Raw genomic sequence first — 27,927 nt, forward strand, 5'->3', positions numbered from 1 at the left:
CCACATTTTAACATCCGGTGACCAATTGGCAGAAAGCTTGATGTGATCCATGTCACTATGCAATCATCCTCACTAGGACCTGTGCTCCATAACTTCTGCCCTGTAATGGCGTCGGCCTGAAAAAACGCCATGGCAAAACTAAAGTCTAGCCAGGGGAACTTTATTACTCTTAATATGAATAATGTATCTCGCCACACTGCTGGCCAAAGGAGACTTATTTCAGTAACTTTGGGAAACACACTTAAAACACCTTCCTCACTTTTTTTTACAACCAATGAACGTGGAACACTATATATAGTATATAATGTATTTAAAACAGAGAAAAAAGGACCTCAAAAAACCCCTAGATCACAATCAATAAAGTTATGAACAATCGGGGTTAGGTTTTCATCACTGGTCCAAAAACTCTGTATAAATATTTTAAATATTTTTTAGCTTTCTTTTTTTAATTTTTTAAATGCAATAAAATCATGAGTAATGTATGTAAATATTTAAATATATTCTCTAAATCACTTAAAGAGCAAGTTTAAAGCCGGCAAATTTGTTTTAAGGCTTTCTATGATATAAAGTAAATCAGGCACTTATCTTAATTGCCCAACGGAGAGGCCCAACCGTTTCGCTCTATGGGCTTCTTCAGGGGTGATAAGAAATAACCCTGTGCCGGTACTGACTTTGCTCAAAATGTTCTGTGGTGTAGCTGCGTGCTAGCAGCTACACCACAGAACATTTTGAGCAAAGTCAGTACCGGCACAGGGTTATTTCTTATCACCCCTGAAGAAGCCCATAGAGCGAAATGGTTGGGCCTCTCCGTTGGCCAATTAAGATAAGTGCCTGATTTACTTTATATCATAGAAAGCCTTAAAACAAATTTGCCGGCTTTAAACTTGCTCTTTAAGTGATTTAGAGAATATATTTAAATATTTACATACATTACTCATGATTTTATTGCATTTAAAAAATTAAAAAAAGAAAGCTAAAAAATATTTAAAATATTTATACAGAGTTTTTGGACCAGTGATGAAAACCTAACCCCGATTGTTCATAACCTTATTGATTGTGATCTAGGGGTTTTTTTAGGTCCTTTTTTCTCTGTTTTAAATACATTATATACTATATATAGTGTTCCACGTTCATTGGTTGAGTTTCTCAATTTGGACACTTAAGAAGTTTCCACTTATTTTTTCAGTCACTTTTTTTTACACAAATGTTTGGGGAACAGGGTTGCGAGCCTCACTTGGGTCTTATGAAAGAAAAGGGCAAAGGGAGTAAGCAGAGGGCAGAGCAGACCAGGCTCTAGCTACCTCTAAAACAGTCACATAATCGTTTAAAGCTGTGAAAGGTGAGGTCTTCTCCTAGAACGCAATATTTTTTTGCATGTTTGTCAGCAGTTGATCCACTGCATATCCTGGTAAATGCATATCCTGGTAGTGTTACAAATCTTTTGGTGCTCTCTACTTAACAAAACTTATTAAATTCTGTACCATCATAGTTGTTTGCATTGTATATCAACGTGTGAACGAGAGACAAAAGCAGTGTCTTTCTTTTAACAGATGCCAGTGGTGCCAAAACAGTGCAGCAGCCAAACTCCGAACATCGCCTACCGTCGGGTCACCCAGTGCCAGCTGCTGCCCAGGGCACCGCCACCAAATGCCCGTTCCTGGCTGCAGAGATGAGCCATGGGAGCAGTAATGTATTCTGCAAGGCAAGCCTCGAGCTCCAAGAAGATGTGCAGGAAATGCAAACAGTGAGGAAAGGTAACGGGACGAGGAAGGAAGTTTTCGTAATTCAGTTGTGACAACTGGAACCGTCCGATCTTGTTTTGTTGCTTCTAAGCATTTGCTGCTTGTTCTTATTTCTTGTGCAATTGTTTTGAAAAGGCAGCTTTCAGATCTAGCTAAATTGGATGCTTCTGGCAATGTTTATGAAATTAGATAAACATTTTAGTTTAGATCTGACTTTTATATCTATTTAAAGGGCTAATTAAAAGGACCAGGGCTTCCTGCTGGGAATCTAAAGTTTCATTCCTTTCCTGTGTCGGATTTTTTTTTTCTCAGTATTTCACTTCATCCTGAACATTTACTTTTGCAGAGCTGGCTGAAACCCCCGTTCGTCCCAAAGCAACTAAACCAGCAGTGGATGGGCAGAAGCAGACTGGCTTACTGAAGAACTTCCAAGATGTCTTGAAACAAAGACCGGAGAAAGTGTCCCATCTTCTTCAGGATAATATGCCAAAATGTAAGGATGCTATTTACTTTTCTAGCCTGTTCCCAAAGAGCTCAGAATGGGTTACAGGTTTAACATACATAATCTGTGTAAAAGTTTACGATTCAAGTTTTTATCCTAACTTGATGTTAGCGGCTGTATGATAAGGGAACTCCTCCCTCAAGGAGGCTAACCCCAAATTTTTCATGATGAATTTCCTCTTAATCTTTAATTCCTTGTTCACCTGTTCTCAGGACTGTCTCTTCTGCACATAACTTTCCCTTTTAGCAGTTTTATAGTGCTGAGGCCACTGCATTCAACTGTTTTTTTTTTTTAGGTTCAGCTTCAGTTTGATCAAGAAACTCCTCGCAGGTCTGTGGCCTTCATTCTCACAAACTCAAGTTTTCACCCGTTTTTCATCCAGGCCAGCAATGGTATCGGCACGTCAAGTGGGAGGCACAGACTGCGATGCCTAATCCAATTGTGATGGGTTCTGAAAGATTGCTCATCTAGATGACGTCTGTGCTAAGCTGCTATTCTGAAATATCATTTTTTGTGCTTTTTCTCTTTTGCCACTCTATATCCACTTTTCTTGTGTTTAGCTTCTTGCAAACAGGAATGAATGCCCCAGGTCATCAGTCTTCAAATGATCTCAGCCTCCTGGGGAATGCAGCCATTCTGTGATCACTCGCCTGCCATCATTGCAAAGACCATATCTCCTGCATGGAGTCGGCTTAGTTCCTATAACATCCATTTCTGTATGCTGACACAATGCCCAACGTTTGTACCCACCATTTCTCTTGGTTTTACTTTTTAGCTGTAAGCACGTTCCAGTATGATCAGTTCTTTGAGAGGAAGATCGAGGAAAAGAAAAGTGACCACACGTATCGTGTGTTTAAAACTGTGAACCGGCGGGCCACAATATTCCCTATGGCGGATGACTACTCGGATTCTGTAGTCAGTAAGCCAGTGTCTGTCTGGTGCAGCAATGACTATCTTGGGATGAGCCGGCACCCTCGCGTCCTGGGGATTGTGATGTGAGTACTCGTCTCCTTGGTCTTCAAGAAAATTTCTAACAATGAGTGGTCTCTATTGCAAGACACTGTGGGGTTCATTTTCGAAAGAGAAAAACGTTCAAAAATGAGTGTCGTCATTTGGATGTTTTATTTGCTAAATTGTACAAATTGCCATTTTTAAACAGTAGGGGTTTTTCTATTTCTAAATCTCAAGGGGGTGGAAGGATGTTGTGCGAAATATGTTTCTTCAATAATGGAACAGTGCAGAAAATGTCCAGGGCAAAACTTGAGACATTTTGAGACTAGACCTGTTTCAATAACAAATAAGTGCCAAAAAGTAGCCAAACTAACCAACTGACCAATGAGGTCATGGCCTCCGTTTCCTCCACCCCCCCCCCACCCCCAAAGATGTGAAGGACAACTTCAGATGTTATGTTATCCCTGTAGTGTAGTAGCTGGGAATCCTTCCCCTTGTGAACTGCAGGGTTGTAGCCAGGTGGGCTTAGACCCAGTTGAATAGGCAGAAGATCCCATCTCTCTCCACCCAGGTGAGGTGATCCAATCCAGTCTCTCCTCTCCCTGCTCTAAAGAGCTGATCTTTGTTGGCAGCAAGCAGTCTGATTAATGCACACTGCTGCAACTTCCTGTTTCCACAGAGGCAGTGTGTCAGAAGGAAGGCTATAGGGTCAGCGTGAGCAGCATGCTATTAGTCATGCAGCTTACTTCTGGGAAGACCAGCCCTTTTAAAGATATACAAGTTTGGGGAGTCTTTAGCTGGCAGGGCTTGGCTACTTTTTTATAGGTGTGCGCTTCCACTGGGTGGGTCTGAGCCCATCTGTCTATGCCACTAGTGAACTGTGAAGCTTGCTTTCATGCCAGCTCAAACTAAACTAAAACGTAACCATATATACCGGGTCCTCAACCAAAGGAAGCTTGACGCAGTTAACAATAAATTAAAAAAAATAAAAAAAACTAAATTGAAATACAAGAGTTAGTTTTCAAAATGTTTAGCGAATAAAAAAAGTTTTTAGAAGTTTACAGAAGGGTTGGAAGGAATTGGGACACCTCAAAATTAGGGGAAGTTCATTCCATAATTGGTGAAATTTAAACGCCAGAGAGCTGCTAAAATTCTTAACTCCTTGAATTCCTTTCCTAGAAGGAAGAGAAAGTTTAAATCGATGGATGCCTCTCGCATATGAAAATCTATAAACATTCCATAGCAGAGGAACAAGAGGAGCAAAGATAGCATGTAAAATCTTAAAAACAATACATAAACACTTAAAACTGAATTCTAAAATAAACCGGGAGCCAATGGAGAAAAGCAAAGGAGTCACATGGTCAAATTTGCTCTTTCCATAGATCAACCTTGAGGTGGGATTCTGAATCAATGAAGGCAGTTCTTAGTGATGCCAAGATAAGCTATTGACCTGATCAGTAGAAGCCAGTTATGGGAACTTAAGTAGACTGTGCTTCTATGATGGTAATGAGTATTCAGGTCTTAAGAATATAAATCCTGAGTGGCAGTCACTTACCTTAAATCTGATCTCTGGTCCTTAGGCTTTTGCTGCATCTATTATCTGCAAGTTCATATGTATCTTTTCTTCCTTAACATCTCTTAGGGAGACGCTGAAGCAGCATGGTGCTGGTGCAGGGGGCACCAGGAACATCTCGGGGACAAGTAAATTCCATGTTGATCTGGAACATGAGCTGGCAGACCTGCATGGCAAAGATGCCTCATTGCTGTTTTCATCGTGTTTTGTGGCGAACGATTCCACCCTCTTCACATTGGCGAAGATGTTGCCAGGTAGTGTCCTGCATGGGAGGGGACATGGAGGCCGGTGTGGCAGGGATTATGGACTGCTGTAGCAATAACATGAGTGATGAATGTCAAGGCAGGCCCTGATAGTTCCTCAGTCATGTTTCACTGTGATATAACAAGTTTTGAAATAAAACAAATAGGACACGTAGGAGTGCAGGTGTATTTGCTGGCTTGAACAGCCAGAGCAGTCCTTTTTTTTTACAAATTACAGTAAACTGTTATCTGGCACCCGTAGGGATTTGTGGATGCCGGATGAAGTTTTCTGGTTGCTTGACAGTTAACTGTATAAATAGTTTTATCTCCTTTCCCTTCTCACCTCACTCTAAATCTCCCCCCCTTCCTTGTAGGTCCAGCATCTTTTTTTCCCCTTCTTTTGAGTTTCTCTTGATCTTTCTCTCAATCTCTCTCTCTCAAGCAGCGACTGTCTCTTCTGTCTTGATGTGCGGATGTCTAGTAGCATAATAGAAATTAGTAGTAGGAGCAGAAGCTGTCTGAACACTCGGTGACATCACACCCAGAATTCCTGATGACATCATAATACAGCTGTATATAGTTCCCCCACCTGAGCACAGTGTTATCGATGCACCTTCTTCTCCAGTGTCAGTCTTGACTAGACTGAAAGCTCTTTTGAGTGGAGACTTCTCGCCTATGTTTTTGATGTACAGCGCTGCATATGTCTAGTAGCAGTATAGAAATTAGGAGGAGGAGTTTGGAGAAAGTGTGCAGAATTAAAACAGTGGAACAAATCTATTTTGGTACAATAGTTGAGGCAAGTCTGCTGCTTTTCATGTGGTTACACATTAGCTACCAGGCTTCTCTTTTCAGACTGCCCTACCTCAATTCCCAGCACAGAGGTCTGCCTCTTCACAAATAGGAAAGGCGTCTGGCATCCCTTCTTTGCTGCCTTCTGACGTCTCGAAGGGTTGCGCCACTGTCTGAAACATGGACCCACTCCTTTCATATACCTGTCGGCACCTCCACCAAAGTACCAACTACTACTTTCTCGTGCCAAATGGCCCCCAGTTCCCCCTCTGTTTCCAGAAATCCCAGAGGACTTGGGCAGCTTCTTCCACCCAGCTCGGCAGCCTCCGATCCTCCCCAGCCTGGAGAAACCTGACGACATAATATATTTTTCTGCTTGTGCAACTGTGCTACCTTCCCAAACAGAACTAGGAAAACCCACTCAGACCAATAACGGCTGTATTTTCTCAAAGAAAACTAAAGTGGCTGCTTCACTCGCCACCCTGCTCGGAGCCTTAGGTAGTCCTATCGTATGAAGGGTCACGTCATAAAGAGGTGCCTGGTTTAAGAGGACAGGTAGACGCCTAGATCTTTTTACAATACTAGCTTGAGTGATCACACCTACATTATAGGCATAGACAGCTGCACACTGCTACTGTACATTTTGACATTTATAGACCGTCCCTGCTTGGAAGAGCTTACAATTGACAGACATGACATATAGGGTTGGGGATGCCGAACCCAAGGTGAGAGGAGTCGAAAGCACTCTAAAGAGGTGGGCGTTTAACCGAACCTTGAGCACTATTACACGGAGCCTGCCGTAGGGATTTGGGCAGCTACTTATAATGTAAATGTCCTGTGTTTGGATGTACACATGTAATTGTAGAATATACTACAAAGTACAGTTGTTAACATCCACTTGCACTCTGCCCAAAACTGCCCCTAAATGTGTTTAATGGCAGAGTATGTGCTGTATATGACCCATATAGGTAAAAATGGTTGTACTGATAACATCACCCTATGATTCCTTTTTTTTAACTGTATAGCAGTGCAGACAACATCAAAAGCAGTTAATAACACGAGGTACATTATCGCAGATGTAAAATATAATTCTAAAAAATTATCATTTGCCATCATTACACTATAAAAATCTGAAATTTTTAGCTTGATCACAGGTAACTCCTATCTAAAATTCTAAATGGGGGAAGGATTACTAGTTTCATTAAGACCTGGACTTTTTTATACTGTTCTGTATCCTGTAACTGAGTTGTGCTTGAACTTCTTGTCCTGCAGGATTCAGGTGTGTCCGATTTATGCCCCAGACTTTGGAGGCCAAAGACAAGACTATTATTGCCTCTAACTGAAGGGGATCTAGTTTGCCTGAATTGTCTTGGAGAAAGGACAGGAAAGAAATACACTACTATAAAAATTTTATATTCAGATGCCAGTGTTCTTGGCACATCAGTTTCCTTTTGTCTTCCTTCCCCCCCCCATCAAATTAAGACACTGGGCGCGTTTGGAGCACATGGGGGGGGGAGGCGAGAATGGTGCAGTAGTTAAACAATAGCCTCAGAACCCTGAGGTTGTGGATTCAAACCCACACTGCTCCTTGTGACCCTGGGCAAATCACTTAATCCCCCCCATTGCCCCAGGTACATTATATATCATGAGCCCACCGAGACAGACAGGGAAAAATACTTTTACCTGAATAAATTAATGTAAACCATTCTGAGCTCCCTAAAGAGAATAGTATAGAAAATTGAAATGAATAGTCCCCATAATATAATAATCTTTCATCTAGCTAGTTAGTTAGCTCATGGCACACTGACCCTGGCCACTAGATGTCACTGTTGCATGATGCTATGGATGTTCTTCTTCACTACCCTCTAGCAGTCCAGCTGGATTCAGGAATGGGATTCGGGTCTCTTGCTCGGCAGCACACAGCGTTACCACTGGGGTATCGGAAATGTTGAATTGGCACACTGCACTTAAGGTCATTGTGGTAGACTGTCCAGTGGGCACTGGGATTCTAAATGGCAGTTTACATGTTCCACATTTTATATAGAACATTGCAGGAAGATGCATAGAAATTTTTTCTCTCTTCAGTTTGCTACTTACATCCTATGATTCTTCTAGGAAACTTAGCAGAATAAATTGTCTGCTTTGTCAGCTCTGAAAGCAAAGGGTTGTTTTGTGTGGTTTTTTTTTGGAAGGCATCCATTTAAACCCCTCCAGGTTATAATAGGGGGAGGGTATAAAGTTATATTAAGGTCCAATCAATTGATAATATTTATATGATATTTTTGATTAAAATATTTATGGGAGGGGAGGGTATAAATGCAAGTTTTTAAGATGATGTTAAAAGAAGTACAAGAGATGTTTATAAGGTTTAAATGATGTAATATTGTGTTCTTGATGTAAGATGGAAAAATGAATAAAGAATTTGAAAAAAAAAATAAAAAATAAACCCCTCCAGGTTTTTTTTGCAAGCTTGATGAAATTGTGCCCCTGCCTTTGATTGCCATGATATTCTGGTGCAGTGTGTTTTGAGTCTCCTGGGATTTTTCTGTCCTCAGGCTGTGAGATTTACTCAGATTCTGGAAACCATGCTTCCATGATCCAGGGAATCCGAAACAGCAGAGTTCCAAAGTACATCTTCCGGCATAATGATGTCGACCACCTCAGAGAGCTCCTGAAGAAGTCTGATCCCTCGATTCCCAAGATTGTAGCTTTTGAAACGGTCCACTCCATGGATGGTAAGATTGTACTAACAGCTTTTTTTTTTTTTTTTTAAAGCAACAGGATTGGGGGGAGCGGTATCCAGTCAACAATAGCTAATGGCATTAGCTATCTTTCATTTGCTCCTCTGTTGTATAGTTTGGAGAAGTATATATTGGAAACAAGAATCATTTTTCTGGTTCATCCGAGGAGGGGACCTTAGGCTCCGATTGGCCCAGGTTGTATAAGGCTCCGGGAGGGGCCTTAAATAACCTGGGCCAATCAGAGCCCCTGGTGCATGCCAGGATACACCAGGGAGGGGAAGGCCCATTTTGGAAGAGGCGAAACAGCTGGCCGGAGGGAGTAGGCATCCCTCCGGTCAGCCATCTAATTAAAGGTATGAGATAGAGGGGTCCGGAGGCTTTCTGTTCTCTACCTCTCTCTCCTCTACCTCCCACCCCCCCTTCAGGCCTCCTAAAGTAGCAGCGGTGACCAGCTTTGCAAAGGCAGTGTGGTAAACATGCTTCATGCGGCCTGTTCACCGCACTGCATCTGCCAAGCTACTCACAGCCACGCTGCTGCTACTTAAGAGGCCCAGAGGTATGCCTGGAGTCAGGACTCGCTGAATCTTGAGTCCAAAATATAATATAATGTAAACCACTTTGGTTGTTCCTACAGAATGCGGTATATCAAATGCATTACCCTTTATAAAAAATATATATATAGCTTAGTTTCCACCGCTACAAAAGTTTTAGTACCTTGTGTACTTTAGAGCGCCGCTTCTGACAACTCTTGGACTTTTAAGACACTGATTACATTTGAGACGAGTGGCACTATTGAACTTTATAAGATTCTTTCGATAAAAAGGGATTGGTTTGATGTTCGGTTGAGACACTCCTTAAGATCTGCTTGCTTTGAAATCTAGGTGTGCATTTTATAGTATATGCCATGGGGCAGGTCCACATATAACAATTAACTACTGCCAGCTAAGAGCTTGTTAACACACAGTATTGAGGCGCATAATTTTTCACACAGATCTCTGCCCAACTTTGAGTGACCTTTACTGAATCTCCACTCCCTTCTCAAATTGTCTACATACGTTGCCAGCCACAAGGGCTATTCCAAAGAGGCCCCTAGACTTTGACGTTCTCCTTGAGTTTCAGTGCACCCAGCTCTCGTTATTCTGTTTGCCACTAATGCCCGCTTTTATTGCAGGTGCGGTTTGTCCACTGGAAGAAATGTGTGATGTGGCCCACGAGTATGGTGCCATCACCTTTGTGGATGAAGTCCACGCTGTGGGATTATATGGATCTCAAGGGGGCGGCATAGGAGATCGAGACGGTGTCATGCATAAAATGGACATCATTTCTGGAACACTTGGTACGGTCAGCTTTTTGGATTCCTTGTTAAGTACTCAAATGTGATGTGGATTGATTTCTTTGAAAGATGGATACTTGTTGGCCAGTGCAGAACTAAAAACAAACATGCTAAAAATGTAGAAAATGATTAATTCTAGTCTGTCATGAGTGTTTTATGTGCTGCTATGCAGAAGACCTGGGCTGTTTCCAGGTTCAGCTTTTGCTCCCTATGTGATTCGGAGATGAGACCCCGAGGAGACCCTTCATCTTTGAGCCCCGAGTACAGGACTAAAAGACTGTCTTGAAAAGCACAAACTGGATTTTGTGAAACTGTAGCTGGTTATTCAAAAGCAGTGAATGGGCCCACAGCCCCCCATTCAGAACCGAATGGCCTGCCTATCTGAAAGGAGCAGCACTTTTTGTGACCTGGTTGAAAACTGTCACAATAGTGGGTTGACAAGATTTGGAGGGAAGATTAAACAAAAAATGAAAACCTCATCCAAAAAAAAAGAGGAGCAGAAGGAAACTGCTAGAGGGGAGTGCATCAGCTGCCAGCTTAGCTGATTCACAGCTTTCCCTCCCGACTCTTGAGCAGCAGTTAGCTGATCGGGGCTTCCCCTGAAAATTTCCCCCATAAAAGAGGGGGGGGTGCACTCTTTTTTAGTGCACCACAAGCAGAGCTATTAGCTCCTTGTAATACATTTGCGTAGATTCTCGGTGGTAACCACAGCGAACCGTTTTATGCATAAGAAGCTGTCTTTTCATGCCAGTAGGATTGCTTTAATGAGCCTTACTGGCACAAAGCTTTTGAGCATCTGGACCCAAGTGATCTCGCATTTGATCCCGCTTGTGTGGTATCCCTTGTAGGTCATAAAGAACAGATACAGTTTAGGGCTGGCACTGAGGCATTTTGAGCAATTATTCTATAAAGAAAATTAGATGCCAACTTTCCTTTATCAAATAGGCTCCCTCTGGATGCATAAATATAGGTGCATCCGCCCCATCTCTCCCCCCCCCCCCCGGGAAGAGGGCTAGCCAACCCTGACCCCTCCGCTCTCCTACTACCCAATGGTCTTATTTTTGCATTAAACAGCTTGGTGGTCTAGTGGCTTCTTCTGGGCTAGAGCAATCCCCAGTGTCTCTTGCTTCTGCAGGTTCCTCAGACAAAATGGCTTCTGGGACTTCTTGCTGCAGCCATTTTGGGATTGGATGCTTCCATCTCCTTCCTATGCTATTTCCAATCCTAAAATGGCCTCCAGGACCTCACAAGGCTGCCCCAAGAAGTCCCAGCAGCCATTTTGACTGACTGAGGAACCTGCAGGAGCAAAAGCAACTGAGGATCACTCTTGTACAGAAGAAGCCACAAGACCCCCCAGGCCATTAAAGATAGGCTTGGGGAAAGCAGAGGGCTTGGAAGCAGATGGCTTGCCTGGGGAGGAGGTAGGGGCACAAGTGTCTTCAGAAACCTGAATCGGATTTTAGGTTGGTGTCGGTGCCGAAAAAGAACAAAAACTTGGTCTGCCTCCTAATAGAATTGCTTTCCCAGTGCTAATTGTTTTTTTACATTTTAAATTCATGCATAAGATTTGTAACAGAGTAGACACTACACTGAAGAGGGAGTGGAAAATATGAAAAAGGATCTGAAAAAGTTAGAAGAATGGTCTAATGCATGCAACTAAAATTCAATGCAGAGTAATGCATTTGGGGATTAATAATCGGAAGGAACCATATATGCTGGGAGCTGAGAAGCCGATATGCACGGACGGGGAGAGGGACCTTGGGGTGATAGTGTCCGAAGATCTAAAGGTGAAAAAACAGTGTGACAAGGCAGTGGCTGCTGCCAGAAGGATGCTGAGCTGTAAGAGAGCCGTAGCCAGTAGAAGGAAGAAGGTGTTGATGCCCCTGTACAGGTCATTGGTGAGGCTCCATTTGGAGTATTGTGTTCAGTTTTAGAGACCGTACCTGGCAAAGGACGTAAGAAGACTTGAAGCAGTCCAGAGGAGGGCGACGAAAATGATAGGAGGCTTGCGCCAGAAGATGTATGAGGAGAGCCTGGAAGCCCTGAATATGTGTACCCTAGAGGAAAGGAGAGACAGGGGAGATATGATTCAGATGTTCAAATACTTGAAGGGTATTAACGTAGAACAAAATCTTTTCCAGAGAAAGGAAAATGGTAAAACCAGAGGACATAATTAGAGGTTGAGGGGTGGTAGATTCAAGAGCAATGTTAGGAAGTTCTACTTTACAGAGAGGGTGGTGGATGCCTGGAATGCGCTCCTGAGAGAGGTGGTGGAGAGGAAAACGGTGACAGAGTTTAAAGAAGCATGGGATGAACATAGAGGATCTAGAGGGCAGACTTGCACTGTCTGTCTGTATATGGCCATTTGGGAGAGGATGGGCTGGGGAGGGCTTCAATGGCTGGGAAGGTGTAGATGGGCTGGAGTAGGTTTTGAGAGATTTTGGCAGTTGGAACCTAAGCACAGTACTGGGTAGAGCTTTGGATTCTTGCCCAGAAATAGCTAAGTAGGAAAAATTTAAATTGCATCAAGTTGGGCAGACTGGATGGACCATTTGGGTCTATATCTGCCGTCATCTACTATGTTGCTATATGTATATAAAATAAGCCAGTTTAGACTTCACTAATTCTATTAAATGAGGCCTTAAATGTCATTTGCACTGAAAAGTGAGGTTTCTTTGCTCCACTCAGTACCCAAAATGATCTGACTTCAGAGGGAGGTGGTGGTTAGATAGCAAATACTACTTTTTTTCCACTGGTGTCCTTTAAATCCCGAGCTGGCCTGGCCTGAGCTGATCTGTTTGAACTCATTCACAGCCTGTCAGCTGTCCAGACATGGAAATTTAGGTGATGAGCGATTCCCAAAATACAACAGCCCACGGTGGTAATGAAGCTCTGAGCTTCTTTCAGGCACAGACATTGGGGATTGTGATTTGATCACGTAGTGATGTTGGCCACTCAGTGACTCCCATGGAGCCCTTTTGTATGGTCACTGAACATGTCTGGTTTTGAGCTGTAAATTGAGTAGACTGAAGCAGCATATCCTAGAGAACTAAAAACTGACATAGTACAAAAATATCTCAAAGGTGATCAGGTTTTTTGTTTTTATTTTCTTACAAATATTCTCACTTTTTTTTTTTTAAAGTAATTTTCTTGTTTGCAATGTTCTGTTAGTACTTTACTCCCCTTTTTATGAAGCTGTGTTAGGCTTTATCGTCTGCTGGGGCAGTAAAGCTCTAACGCTCGTGTAGCTGCGGCTGGCAATTTAAAAAAAAAAAAAAAAAAAAAGCAAGCCTAATTCGGCTTCATAAAAGGGGGCCTTAATGATGCATTACAAAAATGCTTAAGACAATTTAGACAAATGTCACTGTCATCATTTTGCCTCTAAATGCGTTAACAAAAATGTCAATGTTTTTCTATTTGAACAGGTAGTAATGAAACTGAACTTTCATAAATGAAGAATGCGCTTATCTGAGCTCAGATAGCTAAAGCCAGTGTTTTTGGGTAGATTGCTTTTATAAGATAACGGTGGCTTATACTGTCTTAAAATCTTCACAATATTCCCATAGAGGGCAATATCTTAAAAAAAGAGGGAGTTTCCAAATTCATGGCCTCACCCATCGGGTCTGAAAGCTGGAAATCCATGAGAAGGGTAATGGAGATGGGGCTTCATATACTGCTTTTTTGCATGGCTTACACATCAAAGTGTACTTATTTTGTACCTGGGGCAACGAAGTGTAAAGGGACTTGCCCAGAGCCGAAGGGAATCAAACTCGCGACCTCAGGGTGCTGAGATACTGCTCTAACCACTAGGCCACTCCTCCACTCACTGTAGTAATTGGGGGGCTGGGGGGGGGCAGATTGCTCTGGATGCCAGCGCCTCTCCTGTCCACCCTGCTGGTTACCTCTTTAATGCTCGCCAGCACGAGCAGCATCTCCCACCTGCTTCTTGCACCGGCCTCTGCTCCCATCGGATGTCGCGTCCTAGTCACCGAGGCTGGCACGAGCTGCAAGTGGAAGATGCTGCTTGCACCGGCAAATGTTTCAAGAGAGGCACGGGTGCTCAAGTGGTGGTGGGACGCTCTGGCGCCTGGTATCGCCATGCCATTTGCGCCCTCCCCCACACCTCTGATCTTCTCTGCTGCCTATCTCCCTCACTACACCACTGCCTCCACTTATAAGAACTGGGGAAACTGTGTAGGTGCTTCCTGCTAACAGGTGAATCCCACAGTGTTCAGTGATTTTGACCGACATAAACCTTGCTAGGAAAGAGGAAGTGTAGAAAGAGCCTGAATGTTTCCCCAATTGCCAGAGTTATGCAATAAACCGTAGAGATATGGCGTTGGCTCGGTTCAGTTGAAAAACCTGTCTGTTTAAATTGCATAATATTGCAATGCCTGTGAAACAGGGGTGGAGGTAGAAGTCGTCTTTGCATGCTGACTTTAGGGTTTAGCCACTCCTAACTTCTGGGCTACAAAGCATAAAATATAGAATGACATTTTTCATTCTCTGCACCCCCCCAAAATAACCCTTCAGTTTCAGTTCTAGTGCATATTGGTGTGATTTTTAAGTTCTAATAGTAGTTATGAGGTTTTTATAGAAGCAATTTGCAGATCTTGACGTGTCGGAGCATGACAGTCTTCATTATCGGCTCCTATTACCAGTGTTATTCTTTGGGTGCCGTATTGCCAAGTGTTGAGACTAGAGGTGCAGGCTTTTACTATATTTGTGGGTAAAAAAAATAATGGGATTCCAAAAGGGCTGAAAAGAGGTCATGAGCTATTAACTTAATTAATGTTCTCTGTTCTTCAGTGTTGCCTCACCAAAAAATTGAGGCGTGAAGGCTCCTGGTTTAGCACCCTCCTTTTATGAAACCATGATAAAAAAAAGCTTATCACTGGCCACAGCAGTAAAAACTGATGCTCATAGAATTCCTATGAGCATCAGAGCTAATGCCACCGCTGCTGGTAATGGTTTTCTAAATTTAGGAGCCTAAACTTTTAACCCTGAGCAATTTTTTAAAAGTAATTTGCCTCCCCCCCATTTTCCCAGTGGCGAGAGGAGACAACGGAAAGATAGCACGAGAGCATAATTTGTGATTTGACCAGAAGCCAGTGGTGGGAGAAAGTGGGTTAAGATGCGACTTCACTCGGAGATGTGATGTGTTTTTTGGGATACGGACCAAGGACCAGTTGCTGCAGCTCCGAGGACAGAGCTTGTAACTTGGCTGACTTTGAGCTCCCAGTTTGCCCTTTTGCCTGCCTGACTCCTAGCCAGGTTCAGCTTGGCAGAGAGCAAGGGCTGTCAAGAATGTTTGCCCTGTCTGCTGCCAGCCTGCCCTTCTCATATCTCCTGTGGAGGAGAGTTAAGAAAAGCAGGCAAAGATGTCAATGTGCCACGGAGAGTATCTAAATGTCATATGGGTTAATGTGTTAACTGATAGCGATCATATATGTCTCTCTAAACCCTTGTGGGCTGTGTGCATTTAGGATTCTCTGCTAGTAGATTTTCCCTCTCCTGGTTCCTGGCAGGGTGGTCATGCTACCGAAGCTGTTGGCCATTTCAACTAAGCTGACCTTTTGAGTGTTTGAGATGCTTCTTTAGAGGCATAGCAGCTTTTAGTACCCTTCCCGGAGAACTGGAAACATCTAGAGCCGAGTGCTTGGAAGCAGGAGGAGAGGGTGTGCAATGCAGAAGTGAAGCTAGTGGGTGGATGCAAGTAGATTTGACTTTGTCTAGTCATAAATTGGCAGGTTTCTGTGGGCTTGATTTAAAAATGGGGATTTCCTATCTCGTAGTCTTCGTCTAGAAAAGAGGAAGTATGGAAAGCAGTATCTTTCTAAGGTTCATAAGAGCATAAGAATTGCTGCTGCTGGGTCAGACCAGTGGTCCATCCTGCCTAGCAGTCCGCTCACGCGGCGGGCCCCAGATCAAAGACCAGCTCCCTAACTGAGACTAGCCCTACCAGCGTACGTCTTTGTTCAGCAGGAACTTGTCTAACTTTGTCTTGAATCCCCGGAGGGTGTTTTTCCCTGTGACAGACTCCGGAAGAGTGTTCCAGTTTTCTACCACTCTCTCTTCAGTGCAGCAGACTGTTCTGGGGAGTTGGGTTCAATTCCCTCTGTAGCTCCTTATGACTCTGTGCTGGTCACTTAACCCTCCCAGATACTTAACTAGATACAAAAGCTCAGATTGTGAGCCCACTAGGGACAGAGTACAGCAAGCATATATGGTAGGGCTATAGCAATGATTAGTTCGTTTTGAAACTGAAAAATGCTAACAAATAATCCCAGTCATATGGCTTAATGTGATGTGAACACTATAGTGTTAATTCTTTCATGATCTCATGACCTTGCACAGACACTTGCTACTGTAATGGCTTGAACAGAACTAGCAAGGGGGGTTATGATGGCTTTGATGCTTAGCTTGTGGTGAATATTCACTTTTTTTTTTCCCACCATTTTCATGCATGACACACTCATTGAATTGTGCTTCCGACCTCTCTTCAGCATTGCTTTCTCTCAAGATAGTGGCACTAAATAAGCAATGCATACTGACCTGTTGGATTGTAATGTATCTAGGTGAAAAGTCTGTCTGGAAAAACCACATGTTTTCTCTGTCCCCAGGCAAAGCGTTTGGTTGTGTTGGGGGCTACATCGCTAGCACCAGCTCCCTGATAGACACCGTCCGTTCTTATGCTGCGGGCTTCATTTTCACCACCTCCTTACCCCCCATGCTTTTAAATGGCGCGCTGGAATCTGTCCGGATCCTGAAGAGTGGCGAGGGACAGGCTCTGCGACGTCAGCACCAGCGCAACGTCAAACTTCTCAGACAGATGCTGATGGATGCTGGGCTTCCTGTGGTGCACTGCCCCAGCCACATCATCCCAATCAGGGTAACGAGCCATGCTTATCGTACAGACGGCTTTAATTTCTCCCCTCATACCAACACACAACAGATTGCCTTCCTATAATAGAAACCAGCTTCTTTACATGTGAAAAGGGCTCTCCAGTTTCTACACCTGGTGGAATTCTACGCAGAACAGAATTTGCGTAGAATTCCCCATTTGCTGCACATGCTTGCCGAATTCTGCACAGATCTTCCGTTGTGCCTCTGTCTCTGTTCCCATCCCCTTCTCTCCTCCCCCCACGCTGGTCTGACCTACCTTCCACCAACCCCAACCCCAACCCCACCCCCCCACTCCCAGTGAGATCGCATACCTGTAGGCCTCCCAGAGCAATGGTGGCAGCCAGCTAGCGGAAGCAGTTCTGTGAATAGACTGCTTGTGGCTTGTGGCAGGCCCAACTAGGGCCTTCCCTCTGCCACAACACCTCCTGTAGATAGATAATGCGGCAGAGGGACGGCCACATACAGCCTGCCTCTGCTGGCCGGTTGTTGCTCTGAGAGGCCCACAGATATATCTGATCTCACTGAGGGAGGGGGTTTGGTTGGTTGGAGGGAGAGGCCAGACCCATGTAGGGGAAGAAGGGGACGAGGACATGAATGCTAGATCACAATTTGGGGAGGAAGTGACATGGATGCTAGGCCGGTGGTGGGGGGAAGAAGAAGAGGATCTGGAACTGTTTGTGGGAGGGGGGAGGACAGGAGAGGACATGGATGCTGGACTGCCTGAGGGAGGATGCCAGACTATGGGGGGGCCAAGGAGGGGATTCAGGGTGCAAGTGAGAGGAGGGATTTAAAGGGAGACAGAATTGCAGCTGGAGTGAGAGAGAATGGAGGCTGGAAGCTGAGACGGGAAAAGGCAGGAAGGAATTTTAGGCCTCAGGATAAGAGAATTGTGTGCAAAACGCTACAAACACACTTTGTGCAGAACTTTCAACCTTTATCAATAATCGGTATTTTAAGTTGACTGACTGAGGCGAGTCTCACAGCGGCCAAACTCAGCTATTCAAATCTGGGAACTGGCACTGAATATTTAGATCTAGTCTGGCCACTGGAAGTTTATCTGGGTGCTGGCTGATAGAATCAGGACCTGGACAACCATGCAGGCAAGTTAGGATGGCTGTTGTGGTCCACACTGGCTATTGACATCATCAGTAGGATAACTTCCGAGTCCACTTCACTCTGCCTTCAGGACCATCCCAGAGCAGATATTAGCTCTCCTTTCTAAATGTCACAGAATTTCTGCCATAGAGCCAGTTGGCACGTGTTAGCTAGGCAGGACCCTCACCTGCCTTCCTTCCTTGTTTTCAGTATCGACCCTAATTTTCTCTCCTTTTAAGGTGGACAGATAATTGTAACCTCATTAACTTCCATCATATCCATGCATGTGTGTCCATAGACTTTTTAAAACCAAAACTTTCTTTGTGTTTGTCGGTGCTATAGGTTAAAGCTATGGCCAATGCTCCCTTTAAGGATTTGCTGGATGCACTCAAGTTTTTGTTTTTTTTTTCATGTGAGCGAGAAGTTCTAAAACCAACAATGTTCTAGATTTGCAAGTATTGTGAGCGATCATGTAAAATCTGTGGACGATGCGCTTAGAATGTATGAGCAATTGCTCACATGCTCAGCTTAGAGCAGGGGTCGCAAAAGTCCCCCCTCAAGGGCCGCAATCCAGTCGGGTTTTCAGGATTTCCCCAATGAATATGCATGAGAGAGATTTGCATTTAATGGAGGAGACAGGCATGCAAATCTGCTTCATACATATTCATTAGGGCTAGCATCCGGTCCTCGAGAGCCGTATTCCAGTCGGGTTTTCAGGATTTCCCCAATGAATATGCATGAGATCTATGTGCATGCACTGCTTTCAATGCATATTCATTGGGGAAATCCTGAAAACCCGACTGGATTGCGTCCCTCGAGGAGGGGCTTTGACACCCCTGTTCTAGAGCATCTCGCTGGTATTCAGTTTTCTGCGTGTGCTTCCCACTGGTGTCTGGGTCTGATACATTTCTCCATTTTTCCATTCATGCAGGTGGCGGATGCTGCTAAGAACACAAAAGTGTGCGATGAGTTAATGAGTAAGCACAGTATTTATGTGCAAGCCATCAACTACCCCACAGTCCCCCGAGGAGAAGAACTCCTGCGCATCGCCCCCACACCACATCACACCCCACAGATGATGAGCTACTTCCTCGGTAAGACCTTCTGAATTCTTAGATTTCAGTGTTTTCTGTTTGTGCTCAGAGTTTTAAGATTGAAAAACACACTGGTGGTTGAGTTTCACTATCAACATTTTGAGTAGTATGTTTTGAGTAATGTTGTATGGAGTCACTAAAGAGTTCTTGTGCGTCTAGAATACTGCTTCCCAATCCAGTCCTCCAGGGCACATTCATCAACAGGGTTTTTAGGACAACCACAATGAAAATGCATACCTAAAGAAGGATATAAAACTGTTAGAGAGGGTGCAGAGACGAGCAACGAAGCTAGTGAAAGGTATGAAGAACCTGGACTACGAGGAACGACTTAAGAGACTGGGGTTGTTTTCCCTTGAGAAGAGGAGACTGCGAGGGGATCCGATCGAGACTTTCAAAATACTGAAAGGATTTGACAAAATGGAGCAGGGAAAGCAGTTATTTACAATGTCCAGTGTGACAAGGACAAGAGGACATAGACTGAAGCTGAGGGGGCACAGGTCCAGGACGAATATCAGGAAGTTCTGTTTCAAGCAGCGAGTGGTGGACACCTGGAATGCTCTCCCAGAGGAAGTAATTGCAGAATCCACTGTTCTAGGATTTAAGGGTAAACTAGATGCACATCTCCTTAAGAGTGGCATAGAGTGATATGGGGAAGGATGAATTAGATGTACATCTCCCTTGAGAAGCATACAGTGATATGGGGACTAAAACTAGGCCAGAGTACATCTGGCGGGGCCTCCGCGTGTGCGGATCACCGGACTTGATGGACCCAGGGTCTGATCCAGAGATGGCAATTCTTATGTTCTTATCTGAATGGATGGGTGTGCCTCAAGGACCAGGTTGAGAAGCACTGGCCTAGAATGGGGTTTCTCAAATTGATCCTGGAGTTACCCCCATCCCAGTCAAGTTTTTAGGACATTTAAAATGAATATGCATAAAAGATTGATTTGCATACACTGCTTTCATTGTATTCAAATCTATGTTTCAAGCATATCTTAAAAACCAGACAGACTTGGGGTTCCCCAAGGATTGGGTTGAGAAACCCTGAAAGAGTAAGATTGGTTTGTTTGGGGTTTGTTTTTGGGTTTTGTTTTGTTTTTTTTTTTTTTTTTTGGGGGGGGTTCAATTATAAAGAGGAGTAAGGTGAGTTGGGTTCCTGTAGGTTATTATCACATATCAAAAAAACTACATAAGGGGGGCGTGGCTTAACGCGAACACGAATGGACGTGTAATCGCTGAGCTCCTCTTCATTTAGGCAACTGAAGATAAAAAATAATATTCCCTTCTTGAAGATTACATCAAAAAATAATTATTATTGATGATGATACTACCTCTTAAGATTAAAGTTGAAGATTGAGTGAATAACAGCTAAATAATCAGAGTGCCGACATCAAGACGCTGACATCGAAGAAAAGCTGAGAGAAGGTAATTTCACCGGCTTTTGTCTGTGCTGAGACGGCAAGCAGAGAGTGAAAGTGATAGAAACTAAAACTGACCAACGAATGTAAACTTTGTTGGTGTTGGGAAGGAGAGAATTACAAAGAGAAAAGCTGAAAAGGGAATGAGTTGTGGCGGTTTGAAACAGACCTCTCCCGCCCGCGCTGAACAGAGACTCTGGGGGCAAAAAATCGGAAGATTTTCTCTTTGCTAAGACAGTGGAAGATTGGAGAGAGGGTCCGTTGAGGCGATGAAAGCTGATTAAAAGTTAAAAAGAAGAGAACTGATCTGGTTGTGAGGCTGCTATCAGTTGATCTGTATGGCGGTTTGATTTCTCCTGCCGGCGCTGACTCAGAGCCCTACGGGTGGTGAAGAGAGAGATCAATATTGTCCCTTTGCCGGTTTCTTTTTTGTGAGAACAGACTATTTTAAATAGAGAAAATTGGATCGGTACGGTTTAGAGAAGAAATATTAAAAACTTAAACTTAAACTGACCAAAAAGGGCAGGGAAGTAAGAGAAAGACTGATTCTAGTGTGAAGCCTGTTGTCGGTTGAATTCCTGAACTATGGCGGTTTGAAATTACCCTTCACAGACAGTCGGAGCCCTGAGAGATCAACTAATTACTTGAAGTATTGAAAAAAATAGATCTCATTATATGGCAGTTGTCAGTTTAACAATCTAAAGCTGAGACAGTTTGAAGCAGCTCTCTTTCAGCCAGTATTGAGTTGGAATCCTGAGAAAGATCAAATTATCCTCTGCTTGAAGCAATATCTTGAAATACTTTTAAAAAGACAATAAAATAGATAACTAACAAGAAATTACTGTGGAGTAAATTTCTGCTGCTTGAAACTCTGAGAGAGAGAGTCTTGAGAACAAGAGGAAAAGGATTTTTCTTTTATTGACTATAATATTTGGACAGAGATACTGATTTGTAATCTGCTCAGTACTAGAACAACACAACACTGGTGTAAAAAAAAGAAAAGATTTCAAAGACAGATTACAAAAAAAATTGTGACTAAAATATATCTTAAGATTCCTAACAAAACTGAATAAATAAAATCCACGAAAAAAGAAAAATAGTATGGCAAGCACCAGACAAAACAAAAATGAGGCTGGTACATCTGCAAAAAGACAGAAACAAGACCAAATAACACCAAGCAAAATACCACTTCCTATCGAAGAATCAGACACATTAAGCAAAGCTGAAGTCATGGAAGAATTAAAACAAATCAAACAAATGCTTAAAGAAACTATAACTAATATGTCTGAAATGAAAGAAGAAATTTTAAATATACATAGACAAATGGAAGTTAACAACAAAAGAACAACTGAACTAGAATCAAAAATGGAAACTATAGAATGTGAATCAAAAAGATGTAAAAACGACAGCCTGGAATTAAATAAATTAAAAGATCAACTGGAGGATTACGAGAATAGAGGAAGAAGAAAGAACATCAAACTCTTTGGAATACAAGAAAATTTAGAGGGAAAAAATACTATCCTTTTCCTTGAAAATTTAATTCCAAAAATTCTACAATTAGACTTGAAACAACCAATTGAAATTGAAAGGGCGCATAGAATCCCAATTAAAAATTTAGAAAATAAAAACAGACCAAGACCAATCATTTTCAAAATGTTGAGATACCAACAAGCACTAGAGATACTAAATGCGGCAAAAAAAGATAAAAACTTGAATTATAAAGGATCAAGATTATGGTTTTTACCAGACTTCGCCAAAAACACAGCAACTAAAAGGAAAAAACTACTAGACATGAGACCTCTACTCAAAGAAAAAGGATTTAAATATGGTCTATACTACCCGGCGAAAATGAGAGTGTCATCTGGAGACAAGTCCTTATATTTTGAGGATCCTGAAAAACTAAAAGAGTTTCTCTCTAAACCAGAACCTATGATATATTAACATAATATATTAAGATGGTTTTGAAGACTCTATGAAAAATTAGAAAATATAACATATCAAAATATTTGAAGAAATGGAGGAAAACAATACAAAGAAAAGACAATAATAATTATATGAAAGAAAGAACAGAATATAGGAAAATTATTAAATAATACACTGCATATATGTTTAAAATAATTATATGTTGAAATCATAATACTAAGGAAATACAAATTAACATATTGTTAAATGGAAAATGATACATTAATAAAATGTTATGGAAAATGATTAATTAAATATAAAAGATCAATATAGATAGATAGAAGGGAAATTTGTTTAAAAAATTGAATATTGATTGCCTGGAATGGGGAGAATGTTAGGATTACAGTTCAAATGTGTATCCTTAAGCAGCCAATGTATTGGGTGGGAAAGGGAGGGATAAGGAGAATATTTATTAGAATAATTAAGGGAGATACATTAGGGTTAAATATGTGTGTCATGAAGAAAATTTTTTGGATATTAAATATGAAAGAGGAGAGGAAGAATAAGATAATGAAAAGTATTAAAATATATAATGTCTTTTAAAATATATTCTATTAATGTCAATGGCCTAAATCACGTAATTAAAAGGAAAAAAATATTAACATTTTTAAAAAAACAAAATGCAGATATTTACTGTCTGCAAGAGACCCATCTTAATATGAAGGAATCACAGAAATTATCAGGTGGATGGATAAAAGAATGTTTTTTTGCTCCAGCAGTGGGTAAAAAAGCAGGGGTTGCAATCCTTATAAATAAAAAATGTATGGCCAATATAAAGGTAAAAAATTCAGATCCACATGGAAGATGGATACAAATCGATATAGGTATGGGAAATGATACCCTGACGTTATTTAATATATATGCCCCTAATTCGAATCAATCAGAATTTTTCAAAAAGCTACAAAATATGTTATTACCACTGGCTACCTCTAATTTAGTGGTGGCTGGAGATTTTAATGCTGTAATGGATCCATTATTGGATAAAAAACCAGGTAAAAATATTAAATCTTTAGGTCTAGATAATTTAGTTCGATCATGTGATTTGAAAGATATATGGCGTATTCTTCATTTTAATGATCAGGAGTTTTCATTTTGTTCACAGGTTCATAAATCATTTTCAAGAATAGATTATATTTTTGTTTCAACAAATAAAGTGCAACAAGTGATTAAAGCCTCCATTGATCCTATTATCATTTCGGATCATGCGGGAATATGGATAGAATTACAAATAGATCAATTAGAAAATAATAGACCTCTTTGGAGATTTGATAATGCATTGCTTGTGGATGACAAATTTTTGGAAAATTTTAAAACACAAATTAATGAATTTTTTCAAATAAATTTAGTGGAAGATACATCTATAGAGAATGTATGGGATGCATTTAAAGCAACTATGAGGGGTAATATCATATCATATTCAGCTTTTATTAGGAAACAAATTAAAAAACAATATATAGAATTAGAAAAAGAAATAAAAATATTAGAAGCTAAATTGATAAGTAAATGGGAATATGAAGTTTTGCAAGCTCTTTTGAAAGTAAAAGGTAAATATAATGAATTAACTTCAAAAATGATAAGAAAAGATTTGTTTTCCAAACAAACGGTGTATTATGGAAATTCTAATAAGGCGGGAAAATTATTAGCAAATTATCTTAAGGCAAAAAAAAGGAGAACTAATATTAATGGAATAAAAGATGATAATGGTATAATAACAAATCAAACAAATATAATATTAAAACAATTTTTAAATTTTTATAAAGATCTATATTCTTCCGAACCTTATTTGGAGAAACAAAAAGATGGAAAAAAATTTTTAGATTTAATAAATGGACCTAAGATTCCTGATCATATAAAACGTAGTTTAGAAGAACCTATATCATTAAAAGAATTAGAAACAGCATTGAGATCTCTTAGAGTTGGATCCGCTCCAGGTGGTGATGGTTACACAGTAGAATTTTATAAAACATTTCAAAATATCCTCTCCCCACATTTATTAAAATTATATCAGACACAACTTATAAAAGGTAATATAAAAGGTACTATGGCTGAATCAATAATAATTGTTTTGCCTAAGCCAAATAAAGATCCTACTTTGGTTTCAAACTACAGGCCTATATCTTTGATAAACATTGATAATAAACTTTTGGCGAAAATTTTGGCTTTGAGATTAGCCAAAGCTCTCCCACATATTATAGATATGCATCAAACGGGTTTCGTTGCTAAAAGACATTCCTCCAATAACTCTAGACTATTATTTCACATGCTAAACTTGTCAAAAAAAATGGATGAACCGGCATTTACAGTTTCATTAGATGCCGAGAAAGCATTTGATAGGGTAGAATGGAATTTTATGTATCAGGCTTTAGAATGGTTTGGTATAGGTTCTGGATTTATACAAATGGTAAAAACATTGTATAGCTTCCCGATTGCAAGATTAAATATTAATAATAAGATATCTGATGGTTTTCAATTGCAGAGGGGAGTTAGACAAGGTTGTCCTTTATCTCCTTTGTTATTTGATGTTGTATTAGAACCCTTATTGTTAGCAATACAGCAAACGAGGGAGATACAAGGAATTCCATATTCAGATATGGAATATAAAATTTCGGCTTATGCTGATGATATTTTGCTTTATTTGAGAAATCCAGAGTCTACCTTATCTTCTTTATTAGAATTAATTGATAAGTTTGGCAAATTTTCAGGTTATAAAATTAATTGGAATAAATCTGAAATTATACCCTTGAATGTTTACTGTGTAAAAGGATTATTTGATATTTTTCCATTCATATGGAAAGAAGAAGGATTTAAATATCTAGGCATTCAAGTTAAAAAAACAATTGAAGATACTGTAAAAGAAAATGAAAAATATGTATTAAAAAAAGTAACGGAGTTATGTGAACAATGGAACCCATTACATATATCTTGGTGGGGCAGAGTTCAAACTATTAAAATGATGATGTTGCCTGTGGTTTGCTACCAAATGAGTATGATACCTATTTATTTTCAGGGGTCCTTTTATAAGAAGCTTAATAGAATTTTAACAAAATTTCTTTGGCTTGGTAAAACACCTAGAATAGCTTTAGTAACCTTACAAAAATCAATTAAGGAGGGAGGGGTAAATTTTCCAAATTTCTATAGGTACCATCAAGCCTATATTCTACGTCAGGGTATGTATTGGATCCTCCCAGAACTTATAGATAATGCACCAGATTGGTTATATTTGGAATGGCGCCTTATGTTTCCCCTAAATTTAGTTCATTTACCAAGTATTAATATACCTAAAAGATACAGAGAAAATAAAATAATAATGGATACTTGGAAAACATTGAGATTTATTGATAAATTAACACCCATCCCAATATATAAATCAACTAATCAATCCATATGGATAAACTCCAAGATCAAAATAGGCGGAGCTCAAATCCTTTGGAAGAACTGGATTATTGCAGGAATTAGATCTCTAGATGATATTATTTCAGAAGGTAAACTGCTGGATTTTGCACAATTGCAACATAGATTTGGTCTTAATAAAACACAAAGTTTTAAATGGTTGCAATTGAAGCAGGCCATTCAGGTTGGGTTCCCTGAATGGAAATCATTAAACAATCAATATAGTTTAAAGTTCTTATGCTTTAAAGCAGACTTCCTAGGACATCAAGCCGCATTGTGGTATAAATTAATATCTGGATATTTGAATAAAAAACCAAAAAATGGTCTAAGAGACATTTGGAGCATTGAGATTGGACATCAAATTAATGCATCTCAATGGCCACTAATTTGGTCTTGGAGAATGGGATGTACAGTGTCAGCGTCTATGAGACAAACATGGTTCTTTTTATTACATAGAGCTTTTTGGACCCCTACTCGTTTACAAAAACTAGACAGTTCTAAGTCTAATAGATGCTGGCACTGTAATCTAGAACCAGGGACATTAGATCATTTATTATATCATTGTCCTTATATTAAAATATTTTGGAATTCAATTTGGCCACAAATTAATAAATTAATGGAAAATCATATTGCAATATCATATGATACAATTTTATTTGGAACAATGATGAGAAAAAAAAGTCAAATTTCACCAGAAAATAATAAACTTTTATTAATTATGACAGGGGTTGCCATTCAACATATAACTAACAATTGGAAAAATTACAACAACCTAAACTACACATTTTGGTGGAATACAATATGCCATGTTTTTAAAATGGAAAGAACAATAGCAATACAAAAGGGAACATATAATAAATTTATAAAAATATGGGGGCCATTGACAAAATACTGTAATGATTAAATAATAGAATACTTTTTCTTCTTTTCTTCTTTTAGAGATTTTTTTTTTTATGACACACATATAGGGGGGGTAAGGAAAACAATTTATATATAATATATTATAATATATGATACAAAATGTAACAAATGATTAAAAAATAATAGAAGGGTGGGGGGAGGGAAAATGAATAAAATTTATCCAGAATATATTATATTAGATAAATATGTTATTGAATAATTATCAATTGTATTCTAATATGTTGTATACTTTTATAAAATTTGAAAATATTATATTAAAGCAATAAAAGGGTGGGGGGAGGGTGAAGGGGAAAATCAAATCCAGACATACATTGTGTTAGATATAAAAGTGTTACCATGCATTTATCAAATGTATTTTATTATTATGTACACTTTTTGTAAAATTTGAAAATAAAAATATAATGGAAAAAAAAAAAAAAAAAAAAAAAAAACTACATAAGCTGTTTTCACCAACAATGGGGCTGCTTTTTATGGTATATTTGGGTTGAAAAATTTTTTTTTTTTTGGAGGGGGGGTTCCCACAAGTGCACGGAGACTTCGATCACCTAGTATAATTAGGTACTTTTAAACCTGTTTAGGGGTTACTCTTTGGACAACCTTCTATACTTGAATAATTTCTGGGCACCAAAACAAGTTGGCTGCCATGGCAGAGTGGAAGACTCTCAACAAATGTTGATCACTTTATAGTGTGCACAGATCTTTAATAGTGCTTAATTCCACTCCTTTATCATACGTCCTGATATTCACTTTTGTTGTCCCCTGAGTGAAAACCTCACGGCCTGCGATAGTTGCTAACATTAGAAACTTAACACACTGTTCTGAATAGCAGTTCAGCTGGGCCGCGTAAATATCAACTGGTTCAATTGTGTATATATTTGGATTTAGCTCATATTTCACCAATAAATTAAAGCAAGTTGCATTCTGGCTTAATAGGCATTTCCCTGTCCTACAGAACTTGTCACAAAATGACCCCTTAGGCCAAGTCACTTATTTTTAGCTTTTTTATTTTAAAATGCTAGTTTTATAAAAACAAATAGTAATCAGAAGATATCAAAGCCATACAGAAACGGGGGAAGGCCAACAGTCGTGCAAAAGATAAATCATAAAAGGGAAGATGGAGCATCCCGATTGTAATATAGGCCACAGTAGACCAGGTTTCCTTAAAAATAAAGCAGGCTGATTTTAAAAGATCGGTCACGTCTGTATGCAAATGACAGAAGCCTAAGACACGAGATGGGAGAGTTAGAATATATTGCCCTAAATGAAAA

General features: G+C 40.4%; 1 protein-coding gene across 1 annotated transcript in view; it reads left to right on the top strand.

Moving 5' to 3' along the window:
• ALAS1 (5'-aminolevulinate synthase 1) overlaps positions 1-27,927 on the top strand; it is a 49,051-nt gene that overhangs the window by 19,027 nt on the left and 2,097 nt on the right. Inside the window, exons 2-9 of the mRNA XM_033926009.1 lie at positions 1,551-1,754; positions 2,089-2,235; positions 3,020-3,239; positions 4,838-5,022; positions 8,355-8,534; positions 9,712-9,876; positions 16,497-16,765; positions 18,806-18,968. Of these exons, the coding sequence (XP_033781900.1) occupies positions 1,551-1,754; positions 2,089-2,235; positions 3,020-3,239; positions 4,838-5,022; positions 8,355-8,534; positions 9,712-9,876; positions 16,497-16,765; positions 18,806-18,968 (1,533 nt within the window). The remainder of the gene's footprint in view (positions 1-1,550; positions 1,755-2,088; positions 2,236-3,019; positions 3,240-4,837; positions 5,023-8,354; positions 8,535-9,711; positions 9,877-16,496; positions 16,766-18,805; positions 18,969-27,927) is intronic.

Source organism: Geotrypetes seraphini, chromosome 17 (assembly GCF_902459505.1).
Source record: "Geotrypetes seraphini chromosome 17, aGeoSer1.1, whole genome shotgun sequence".
Classification (NCBI taxonomy): Eukaryota; Metazoa; Chordata; class Amphibia; order Gymnophiona; family Dermophiidae; genus Geotrypetes; species Geotrypetes seraphini.